At 40.0% G+C, this 12650-nt stretch overlaps 2 protein-coding genes across 4 annotated transcripts; one reads left to right on the top strand and one right to left on the bottom strand.

Annotated features, from left to right (window-relative positions):
- The first annotated feature begins 1603 nt into the window (after positions 1-1603).
- On the top strand, positions 1604-9869 carry LOC120547004 (cytospin-A-like). Of its 3 annotated transcripts, none has more exons than XM_039782338.1 (12): positions 1604-2160; positions 3191-3305; positions 5025-5486; positions 6112-6185; positions 6564-7183; positions 7266-7353; positions 7489-7564; positions 7663-7699; positions 7998-8094; positions 8206-8337; positions 8794-8853; positions 8958-9869. In XM_039782338.1, exons 2-12 carry the CDS (start codon positions 3266-3268, stop codon positions 9045-9047), a joined length of 1776 nt encoding a protein of 591 aa, XP_039638272.1. In that variant the 5' UTR covers positions 1604-2160; positions 3191-3265; the 3' UTR covers positions 9048-9869. The 3 variants fall into 3 exon arrangements, with proteins under 3 accessions (XP_039638272.1, XP_039638274.1, XP_039638273.1); XM_039782340.1 differs by having other exon boundaries at positions 1605-2160; positions 8221-8337; XM_039782339.1 differs by lacking the exon at positions 1604-2160 and adding an exon at positions 2465-2594.
- A 41-nt stretch (positions 9870-9910) lies between these two features.
- grcc10 (gene rich cluster, C10 gene) lies at positions 9911-12650 on the bottom strand. The gene is made up of 4 exons (XM_039782343.1): positions 12556-12650; positions 11587-11640; positions 11124-11300; positions 9911-10755 (listed from the first exon to the last, which is right to left on the bottom strand). The coding sequence occupies exons 2-4, from the start codon at positions 11636-11638 to the stop codon at positions 10616-10618; spliced, it is 369 nt and encodes a 122-aa protein (XP_039638277.1). The 5' UTR covers positions 11639-11640; positions 12556-12650; the 3' UTR covers positions 9911-10615.

The following is a 12650-nucleotide window of genomic DNA, read 5'->3' as shown; positions in this document are numbered from 1 at the left end:
GACCTTACCAAGACCTTATCTTAATTTTTTTCCTGCTTCTTTGGCAACTTGCATTACACTACTATTGTCTCTCCACTATTACAGTTTCCCCACATAGCATTACTCCATCCTTTTTGTCTTTGTCCTACAATTTTTCATCCAATGACTCATCCAGCAGTTCTGTTGCCACTACTATTCTGTCGTCCACTTGTAGCAAAATGTGTCTCACGAAAGATTTAAACTTATACTTTATATTTCACTTGTTTTCTTCACATTAGTTGACATCTGTCCTGTCAGTCTCATCTGTAATGCAGATTAATTCCTTTGAATTGTGACGTTAAATGTACCCTAACTCTTTATACAAAAGAAAACACCAAAGCCAGTCTCATGTTCTGTGTGAGTTAAAGTGATGGTTCGGAGTAATTTCACCCTAGGGTCCTTTGCACCATGACCTCGAGCCAAACACCCTCCCAGAAGCTTTTTTCACCTGGGTCTAACATTGGGAGAGTTAGCGTAGAGTAGCATTATCAGCTGAATAGCTTAGCGCAGGGGCTAATGGAGCCAGTGATGTATCTCGTAAGTTACCCCACTAATAATATCCGAAATGATACCAAACTTCTACACTAGTACAAATAGGTTATGCACTCATAAAACGATGGATTGGAAAGTTTGTAAGTACACCAGAAGTGTATATAAATAACACTTGCCTGTTGGCTTCTCTTATGTGCTGCTGCTACCGGGCAGTAAGAGTGCTTAGGGCCGTCTACAAATTACAACACCAAAAAGAGATGCAACAAATATATTTATTAATTTAATGATTAAATAAGGTAATGTCTCCAAACTTACCTCAATTATAACTTGTCTCCTGCTAGTTATACTACAGCACTTACTTAAAAAAAAAAAAAAGTTAAATTAACAAATATTTTTGTTGCATCTCTTTTCGGTGTTGTAATTTGTAGACGGCCCTAAGCACTCTTACTGCCGACCGGTAGCAGCAGCAGCAGCAGCAGAGACAAGAAGCCAACAGGCAAGTGTTATTTACATACACTTCTGGTGTCATGAAGTATATGAAATGAAGTTGTTGATGCCTAAAACTTCCCTGGGGGAGGACACCCAGGCCCCCCCACTATGATATGCCCCCTCCTCCCCCAAAGGCAGATTCTGGCCAATATACAGTACAGTACACCCACTATAATAGCCTACATTAGACTACACTGGTCACTTCCCCATCAGTCAGGCACAAGATCTGACCATAATTACACTTTTGCTTTCCATGAACTGTCGTTGCTTTAGCCTTTTATTTCAGTTGAAACCCTGGCAGTGGTAAGCCCTGAGAGAAAATAAAAAAATATCAAAACATAATTCTAACCGATGTGCGTATAGGCAACACACGGCTGAAGAAGCCGACAAATAGCCTATATGTAATTCCCTCTTAAAATCTATATCTTTCATAAAGATACCCATCAGTGAATGTTAACGGGGTTGTCGGTCTCTAAATGTTTTAACTTTTATGAGCGCACCCCTCTCTCCCCCCTCCCCCCTCAGCATGAGTTACCACGGCGATTGAACACGATAACAACTAATCCACCTTCGTGGTACAGTGGGTTGAACCTGAAGTTAGCTCGTTGCTTCGTAGTAGCCTACAGGGCTCTGATGCTCTCGGCCTAACCTGTCAACTGCGTGCCAACACACCTGCATTTAAAGATAATTAGCCTCCATGTGTGACTGCTTCCTCGCCGCTCTTTTTCTCAGCAGCAAAACATTTTATTAAATATAGGTCACATTATTTATTGTTTTGAATCGTTACTTTGTGTGAAAACATTTTTGAAAACATGCACGATGACATTAACAACACTCATGTCGTCAATCCAACTTGCAGCTGCGCAACCAGTCTGTGTCTGCCTCCTTCTCTTTTTGTCGCATTGGATTTAAAGGAGAAGCGGAGTTGGATATTATTGGGAATTGGACCCAAGTTATAGATGGTGGCTGCCTTTCTGCATCTGTGTGGTGACTATGGGATATCTGGAAACAGGATTGTCACAGTAACTTGAACAGTGTCCTGCGGGGAATTTAGGAGACGGACGCAGAAAACGCCGACAGGGAGGTCGAGACACTCGGAGAAGAAACCCGCCGGATAGCCGGGGATCAAACTGGAAGGCGTCCAGCTGGCAGGTTGAGCAGGTAGGATGAATGAAACTGGAAGGTTATGGTGTGTGCGGTGTCGTTGGTTGGATGCAACGTAGCCTGTGTCACGGTAAGAATAGTTTCACAAAATAGAATCACCCTCCCCGATAGGGATTGTTCTTTTTGGAAAGAAAAGAAAAGTGGCTCCTTGGAAGCGGGGATATTTAGCACAGCAAGACAAGTTTACACATTGATATAAATTACTCGTTAATACGGCATACAATTCACTTGCAAGACCTTGATTGATTAGTCTTGGTTTTAGAGTTAGTTCCCTTGGTAGCTTCATACCACGTAACATGTTTTACGGAGGCAAGTAGTCAGCAGATGGACTCGGTGGTAAAAAAGAAAAAACAGATTATTTTGAAATGTAATGCGTCATAGGAAATCATGTGCATACCGAATTCCGCTCGGGATAGCAACATCTTCCTGAGGTTAGTTATGACGTTTAATGTATGTGTCTTTTCTCAATAACCACGGCAACCTTAACTGACTTGATTATTTAATGGGGTTTGTTTTGTTTTTTTGGTGGGAATCCGCCATGTGTTACAAATAATATAATGCCACAACACTGCAGAAGAGCCCGTGTATAATTGTTAAAAAGAAAGTTATCATTTAACACAACTGTGGCTTTTTTTTTTAAATCAACACATTTGTTACTTTATGTCAAATGTATGTAAAAGCTGTTACTATCAGCCCTTAAATCTTGAGTAGGCCTTAAAAGCCTCTTACAGAGCATTGTGGGGTGGTCAGCCAAAACTGCAGGCAGGTGACACCGTGACTGTTGTAGGCTACTGTCCAAATGGTATAGTAGAAGTATGTTCTATAAGAAACCGTAATTTTATAGAAACCCAGCCATGTTAGGGAGACGTTTGGGCTCCAAGCTTAGCAGATTCTGCACTAAATATTTCCTGAGTAAAAGTCTTGTGAGGCTCTATCTTGGCATGTTTCGCTCCTTTCGTTCTGCTGATCAAGAGTTCAGTAGTGAGTCATATTTATGAAATATTTATCTTCATTCCCTCCCATCCAGACAGCAGTGGGCCTCACAAAACCGAGAACGCAGTGAAGGACACTGGCCTATCCAGATACCCACCCCTGCTGGATCATGGGTAACCAGACTGGCAGAGACAACCATGGCACTTCAGGTACCTTAGGACAAAGGCAAACAATGGCTGATTTTTATTTCTTATTTGATTTTTATTTTATATATATATATATATATACTTTTCGAAGTGTATGTGTGTATGTATGTATGTATGTATATATTATATATATATATACATTACATACATACATACATATACACACACACACACACTTTTTGAAGTATAGGTGATTGAGAATAAATGTATACGTTTCTGCACATGGCCAGTTTTCTCACAAATGCTCGAATTTACAGCTTCCGGTCATTCTATGCAAGGAAGACTTTTTTTTTTTTTTTTTTTTTAAAAAAAAAAAAAAAAAATTTTTTTAAAAATTTTTTTAAAAAAAAAAAAAAAAAAAAATTTTTAAGAAAATTGTCTTCCGGTTAAAACACAAACCCCATTCAACATATACTATTTGAATAGTACTTTGTAAACTATACTGATGTAGTGCAAGAGTAGCCAAGAGCATGTTGTGGAATGAAGCATGCCGCTTAAATGAATTGTACAAACTGAGGAAGAAAGCCAAAATGTTTCATTTTTGTGTAAATGTATACTCAGTGACAAGTTTACAATACTTAAGGCTGAATCACAAAGTCGGGCTGTGAGCATCACATGTCCACTGACTGACACTCTATAGATGTACCCTGTTGGTCTTAAAAACATTCTGTTGTCAGGTACTGTATGATCACAGAAACCTCTCTTGGCACACAGGAAGTGATGAATCAGAACTTTGCTGTGAAATAATACAAATGTATATCCCAGAGGATGCAGAGAAAGTTGGATCCAGCAAAGTCAGACCTTTCGCCTCTCTCGTGCCTTCAGTATCCTTCAGTTCAAAGCATCACTGGGCAGCTATCATTTGGCTTAGCTAATGTGTGGAATTGCCCTGTGCAGCCTTCTTACTGAGAGCATTCATTCTCCCACTTGCTCAGTTTAATTCTCACTTCCAGCTGTTTAAAATGCTGCGCCTTGTTTCCCTCTTTTGGCTGTCAGTATGCAGGAAGTAGTCTCAGGCTAGAGGATGAGAATAGCTCCAATGCTGTAGCTGAGCAGGCTACATCATGCTGCTGCCAAGGAAATGGTGAGTCTGCAGAATCCTGCAGCACAACACAAGGACAAGGAGGGGAAGCATGAAAAGATCTGAGTTGAATGAGGTGGAGATCCTTGTAGACTGCTGAAATCTGTTTATAACAAGTGAACAGCACCATAAACGGCATACTGCCAACATCATACAGAAATCACAAAGCTTATTTTTCACTGACCGGTGACGCTTGAGATGATATTTCAGGATACAGAAGCCAAGCCAAACTGCTTAAAAAAAACAAAAACAATTACATCACTCTCTAAACTCCTTTTTTAAAAATGTTTTGAATGTAATTGCTTTGTGGTAGCAGTGAGAGCAGCTGTTAGATAGTAGATCAGGGTAAAATCACCTCTCCTCCTGGATCTTGCCACATTGGGGAACAGAGTGTGAGTGTTTGCCTGCCAAGACACTGGCAGCAGAGGCTTTTTGCTGCATCAGTGAGCCCAGGACAGTAAATAAGGGAGCAGTGCTTACATCTGCAACGAGGAAAAGAAGAGGGTGGGCTTTCAGCAGACTTTTTTTTTTTTTTAACTTCGATGATTTTAAGGCTCAGGACAGTCAATTTTTTTTTCTCTTTTATCTCTCTGATGTTCTTTTGCTCCCCATCTGTTTTACAATTTATTTCCCTCTCTCAGGTTCTCCTTTAGATTTCTTCCACACAGCTCCTACCACGCCCTCAGAGGCAGAGCTGACTGCCATGGCCTTATCCTCTGCAGCTTCCTCCAGTAAGGCACAGACGCCATCACCAGCCGGCAGCACCACCCCCTCCACAATCTCTCCATTCACAGACTGGACACAGAAACTGCCTGCTCCCACAGAATGGGCTGTGATAAGCATAGACAGCATCACTTCAGAGACAAATGTGAGCGATGTAGCAGTGAGGCATGGGAAGGCAGCGGGCAGCCCGACGTCCCTGGCTCCATCCAGAGGATCGCCTTCAGAGCAGAGCTGGCTGGAGCGGGATAGTGGACTGGAGCCACAGGCTGCAGCAGAGAGAGCCGGAGAGGAGATGACCCTGGTTTTACTCAGTCTGATGGAGCACTACAGGGCCTCACTAGGCCTGACCCCCAACACAGATGTTACCACAGGAGCAGTAGGTAGGTCCTCCATCTTTACTTTAGTTTTCTTAGACACTTTAAGTAAACTGTTACTGACCTCTGTTTGTGATCAGAAAAAAATGATAAATGTAAAACAAGTATGAACAAAGTGTCTTGCTTACAGATTACTGATAACTTGCTTAAAACTGTATCTGTGATTCTTTGCATTTACTTAAATTCATCTGATTTAATAATGCAACAAGGATGCTGATATTTTTGCACTACTGAATTAATATAGCATATGGATTAAGTAAATTGACCAGGTAGGAGGAAAAAACTTAGAGAGGTTCTACAGTGATGTAGTGTTTGCTTGCCAGAGACAAATAAAATAAGAAATGGTCAAACCCTAGTATTCTTACCCTAACCTTAACTAATCTCACTGCTCATGCCCAAACCTTACCAACAAACGCAAACGAGTTAATGAGAAGCGGGTCCTGCCATCACCCGTCTCTCCGGACCATCCATTCTAGCATCATCCTGTTTAATTAAAGATTTTATAAAAGTGTGCTATATGTTGGTCTTGAGTAAATAACGAATGAATGACCTATCCTGATTGTAGTTGTCAGACTTTTAAATCTATTTTCATTCAACCTTGTGTGCGTTTTATGTTCAACTTGTTTTTCAGAGCTGCTCAGGCACTTGATAACAGAGAGAGAGGAGCTGGTTGAGGAGGTAGACACACTGAGGGAGACACTCCGGGTGAGTTGGAGCTGCAGATCACATAACACCCTTAGGCCTGAATCTCACAACAAACATCATGGAGACGCAATTTTATTTAGACAAAGGACATTTGAATAAAATTTTGAGAAATTTTAATTAACTTTTTCTTTGGAATTTTTGCCTTATAAATATGTATAATTTAATGTGACATCACTATACCATACACTTCCAAATAGCCAAGGTTGTGCTGAAAAGGTTACATCAATTACTCGCCTTAGAGTACTGAATTTAAACAAATATTCATATATTAAGAGATCAGAGGCACCAGTAATATCCAGGACTCTAGAGGACACTAAAAACCACATCGACAACATGCAGCTTTTAAATTCAGATCCTTCTTTTGTCTTTCCATGGCAGACAGAGAGGTTGGAGTGGCATCAGTTCCAGTGTGACCTGCAGGTTGCCGTGTCTGTGGCCGACCGGCTGCGGGTCGAGTCGGAGAAGGCTCTGGGTTTGCTCCAGGAGAGCCACAGGGCCGTGGAGGAGCAGCTGGCTCAGGCCCTCAGCAGACAGCAGGAAAAGGACGGAGAGCTGGAGAGTCTGAGGGCTGAGCACAGAGACGTCTGCTGTAAACTGACTGAACTCACCCTGCAGCAGCAGCAGGAGCGAGCCGAGCTGGACACTCTGAGGAACGCATGCAGGGTGAAAGACCCAACCGATTGGGATAAACAGGCAGAGAGACGAGACTCTGAGGGGAAGCAGCAGCAGGAGGAAATACAGGAGGTGTTGGAGGAAAAACCCAGGGAAGTTGAAGCCGACACTGAAGCTAAAAATGTTGAAAAGCAAGAGGATGAGAATGAAACAAATCAAGAGGTGGATCCTCAAGTTGCGCGTCATGATCCTGAGGAGGCAAATGGATCAGGGAGCGTGCTGCTGACAGGGAAAGGGGTGGCGGAGGGATACATTCGTAGTTTGGCTGCGCTGGAGAAGAAAGGGACAGATCCAAGGAGGATTGTGATGCTGTCTGAAAGATCTTGGTGAGTCTACATGAGCACTCACAACACATTCACCCCTGTTTACCGAAGACCGTATTTTAAAACATGCAAAAATGTCTTTTAGGAGTCTCTCTCGTCTCCCACTCCCAACTGACTCCTCCAGCCAAAATGGGACATCAAAAAACACTAGCACAACACTGCCGCTATGCAAGGTACAACACTCGTTCAATTGATATAAAAATGTTCTTTAAACTATCATGATTATATGGACAGATATCTAGGGAAACATTAATATTATTGTGGGCTCACATTAGGCATTTGTAAAATCAGTCTCTAAACTTTTCCAGAAAGAAGAGCCACCAAAACGGAGAAGGATGGACCGCATTTTACAGCGGCAGGACAGCTGGTCCAGCTTTTACCCAGGTAAGTTTAAACCTACAGCACCAAACCACCTTTATGTTCTTTTAGACCGCTTAGGAAGTGTACAGTTGTATGACCGTGACTGCATTTTTGTATCGCAGGAAAACAGGATGAGGACCAAAGCTCAGATTCCATCAAGTAAGTAACCATTAGGCCCTTCTACTTGTTGATACTGACATCTCAACAGACATTGAATTCTGTGTGTAAAAGAGATGGAAAGGCTGATATGTCTACCATGAATGAGTCAAATCAACCATGAAATCACATTTAATCACAAGCTCCATTTGAACCTTTTGCACATTTGAATGTGCAGAAAGAAGCGCTTCCTCTATTCTTTAATCTCCTTTTTATATGTGGTTTAATTCTTTACTGTATAATTAAGTAGCAAATTAAGTTATTCTTAAAACTGTGATGAAAGCTTTTCTTGCTTTCCCAGACCTCAGGATGGTTTCAGTGCTCTGCTGAGGCGTCATGGCGGCTCCAGGAGAAACTCCCTGCTGCGCTGGTGCCAGAATCGTACCCAAGGTTATAAGGTAAGAGAGCAGGATGTCACCATTATTGAAATATTTTGAAATTCGTTACAATCTGTAAAGATTAAGAGGAATTCAATACCCTTTTACCAGTTATATTTTGTCTTCATCAAGTATGTTTTGTGGCAGAATATTGAGATCACAAACTTCAGCAGCAGCTGGGAGGACGGCTTGGCATTCTGCGCCATTTATCACACGTATTTACCAACTCGCATCCCGTACGACACCCTCAACCGAGCAGACAAGGTAAAACCGTCGCTTTTGGTTCTCAAAACAAAGGAAACACATGTTATGAGCAGATTGTTTTAATTATTTTATTTACAAAGACTTTTGACTTAAGCACAAGTCTCAAAAGCTTTTACAGAGACAGAAAAGAAGAAAAAAACATGTCCGATATCAAGTTACAAATACTGATCTCTACACTCATAAAACTAGCATACCGGTTAACAATCAAGTCTACATTTGTGTACTACAGAAAGTCACTCCTGTGAAAGAACCAAAAATCTCTTTTACTCACTTTATTAAACACGACAAAGGTCTGAGGACCAAAATATCGTTAATAAAGCGACTAGAAGTGGTCGACGGTGTACTGGATTTTTTTTTTATTTTATACAAGAATCCATTACTATAAGGTATGTCTGTAAAACTGTGCACATGATGATGATGATGTAAAAGCTGCTTCTGACTCAAATGTTTTAACAGAAGGAAAATCTGGACCTTGCTTTTAAGACAGGAGAGGGCGTGGGAATCACAGCCACACTTGTGAGCCATTTTCCACAACACATTTTATAAAGAACAATTGTGCAACTTAACAGCTGTGTCCACTGGTCTTATAATCTTATCTTTACATCTTAACTGTGTGACAGACAGTGGAGGAGATTCTGAAGGCAGACGGGCCGGACTGGCAGAGGGTCCTGGGTTATGTCGAAAGCATTTTCCGCCACTTTGAGATGTGACGTTGTTTCCTATCGTCTCGTTGTTGTGCCTGGTTCTTTTCGATCATTGTGACTGAAGGACTGAGACTGTTCCCCACAAGAGGGAGCTCTACTCATAATGAACCCAGAACAGCCAGGATTTAAAATGTCAGCAATATGACCTTGACGTGATTTTATGTATCAATACAATGTCCTTCACACAGAAATGACCCAGATGGTGGAAACTAAACTTTCCAGTATTTGAAATTTTCTAAATGCACTCTATTCAGATCCAAATAGCTACTGGGTGATGATGCACAAGACACCAAAATATTTGTCTTTTTTTTTTAACAGTGCAGGAATATCAACACCTGCTTATGAATTACTTTTAATTTTGTTGATGGGTGCACTGGTTTTGCACTGTTTGCCTTTTCAAAAAATAATGAGCACTTTATGATGGTCAATTTGTGTTCTATTTGTTATTTATATTTTTGTGTTATAAGTGGATGATTTCAGAATCTGGGGCACTTTTAAGTTTTTTATGTTCCTTGACTAAGATTAAAAAAAAGAAAAAAGATACTTTATTTTTTTATCATGAACCTCTGTTATACAATATCATGTCTGCATGCAACCAAACCTAAAACAACAAAACAAAGATAGGGGCAGACATGAATCCAGATTTTATATGTTGGAAAAGTGATGTTTTAACCTTAAATGCTACAGTTACCCGTCCAAGGGAAGTTGCCTTTGAAGAAAAGTATATATGAAAATGTGTGTAAAGCGCTTCCGTATTTCTAACATGGTAAACATATGAAGATGTTGTTGCCAAAGCACTATTGCAATAATAAAGTTATGTACAAGGAAGTTGTTTTTCCCCTACATTTTCTCTATTAATACCACAGAGATTCACATAAATTTTTTTAATATATAACAAAAGAATACAATTTGATACATCTGACAGCATATAAAAATGGTATAATTAAAATTATTTTTAAAAAATGAACAAAAGATGGTGTAAGGCCCTGAACACCCACATGGGTGTTTTCTTAGTTAACCTGGCTGATTGGACCTCTTCCCAGGATTGTGTGGGTGTGTATAGACTAATGGACATCTTCCGGAGTCTCCTGTTAGCGTTGTTGCACCTGATAGGGCAGGACAAATGACAGCTTTATCCTTCTTATTGGTAGAAAAGATTTGTGATCTAATAAATTCCCATCTGAGCTCTGGCTCACCTTCCACCTGAGCAGAGGTCTGATCAGCCAGAATAACTGAAATCACCTTTGTGGGTGTTCAGAGGCTTTAAAGGAAAGGTGTATAAGGTTCAGTAACATAAGAAAACAGTCACAATGTAACCTGTAACAAATAAATACTGAAAAATGTAAAAAAGCAATAATTTAGCAGGGTTTAGCAAGGATGTTTAAATTAAACCATAATGTAGATAAGGCATGAGTTTCATCTTTGTTGGAACGTATTAGTGTATTGAGTAAGAGTGAGTTCTCAAGAAAAGTAGATAATAGACAAGATCTTGGAATTGCAGTATGTTCATGTTGATCCAAAGCATTAGATGAAAGTAACCTTGCCGTTGACTGTATATTGACTGTAAAGAAGCCCTATGAAGCTGGAATGGCGCCTCCTATAGGTGGTGTTGACAGTGGTGGCAGGAGGAGAGACTTCAGTTTAACTGACATGGCTGCGATTTCAGGGTCCTGAGTTTCATACATCTTCACCAATCTGGCAAATTTTAGGACACCTGAAAAGGAAGCAGAGCCGAGATCAATGTGATCATATTTGTCATCTACTCTGAAGGACATTCAGTCTTTGTGAGTACAGTACCTAAATATCTACATATGTTTTGATATGTGAAATTATTGTGGGTTGTTTTGTTTTGTCACTTGTCAGATATTCATACTCAATTTCATATCAATATATGGCTGAACTCTAGAAAATAACTTAAATTCTACATATATTGTAGAGTTCCTAGAAGTTCAAATCTATGGCACAATATTCCACTTTACATGATGGTGCTATAAGGTCCTTTCGGCATGACACATCAGTGTTTTCTAGCCCTAAAGTAAATCTCGACGTTAGGGCTAGAATTTAATGCTGCCTTATGCTTACCTTCTCCTTCATTGTTGAAGCCGTAAGCTTTGATAACCTCTTGTTGAATCTGGGTGGCAACAGGCAGCACAAGCTGCAGCATTTTGCCCATGTCATTGCAGGAACTTTCTCGAGCCTCCTCCATCCTTGCAGCGTTTTCTGGTACTGAGAAGGCCTGGATCACCTCACTCAGTACCACTGTGGAAGAAACAAACAAAACATAAGTAGTTGCTCCGCTTCTACAACATGTATATTCACTGCAAAGCAAGTAGATTCCTTTATTGTAGCATGTAAAGACAGGATCTTGGAAATAAAAGTTAACTTCAAAGGCACATGCAACAACCCCACAGACACAAACATACGGTACTGACAGTTTGACATGCTGTTTGTACAATATCTATTCGCAATAATGATGTGGGGCACATAAGAAAACCAGAAGAGCTAAAAAATGTAAACTTAACACAATATAAACAGTTCTCCTCACCTCTGGTCTGCTCAACAGTGAGGGTGGGCTGCTGTGCTGGAGCTGACGCCATGTCTGGAGAGAAAAGAGAACAACATGTATGCTACATATGAACAGAAAGTAAAACTAGATGGAAGATGAAAATGAAGTCCCCTTAGTTATAGAGCTACAAGTATTAGTTGATTAGTCGATCGAAATTAATCAATTCATCTATTTTGATAATTAATCGTTTCAGTCGTTTTTTTTAAGCAAACTTGCCAAATCACAAGTCTTCGCTCTTCACTGTGATGATTTTGCTGCTTTTCTCTGCTCTTCATCATTGTATACTGAATTTATTTGGAAGATGTCATCTTAGGCATTGATATATATTAATGTCCATTTTTGTATACGTTGTACAACAATCTATGACAAAAATGATTGTTAGCAGTCTAAGTTGTTTTATATAAGCGATTGAAAACGAGATGACAAATCATCGTGATACTGGTACAATAATATTTATACCATAAATATCTCGGGTTAGCTATATCCAACATTGGATCTATAAACACTGATGCTGTAAGACACAGATGTTCTGTAACAATATCTAATCTATCTTATCTTAGTTCTAACGTTAGAGTGATGCTGTAAGACAGTGTGGTCTTTTAGGTAGCTATTAGTTGTTGGAATTACGTTAAAAGGTCCTAAACTTGAATGCTAGAAACCTGCTGTAAGACGATGCTATCTATCTATGGTTTAAGTCTCACTAAAGTTAGTTAACCGAACTAGCTAAGCTAACGTTAATTAGTCTTCCACAATGACAACATAAAGAACATTTTGGTTATGGTGATGAGCTAGACGTTGGTTCAATGTCTGAACCATTGACCGTTTATTCTCTCTATCGATATCTTTGACTGTAAAGTTATCTTAGCTAAGGTTACCAACGGCTAAAACACATATATTCACGACAGGATTAACCACTAAACATTAAAGTGTAGAGGTTTGAAAACTCACCACTAATGAGAAAAAAACCCACAACCTAGCTAGCTTGTAACAGACGTGTGGAAATCAGCCAATCAGCTGGAAAACGACGCATTCTACGACAATTG

Source organism: Perca fluviatilis, chromosome 18 (genome assembly GCF_010015445.1).
Source record: "Perca fluviatilis chromosome 18, GENO_Pfluv_1.0, whole genome shotgun sequence".
Classification (NCBI taxonomy): domain Eukaryota; kingdom Metazoa; phylum Chordata; class Actinopteri; order Perciformes; family Percidae; genus Perca; species Perca fluviatilis.
The sequence above is the reverse complement of the archived record's forward strand: the minus strand, read 5'-3'. Positions and strand labels throughout refer to the sequence as shown.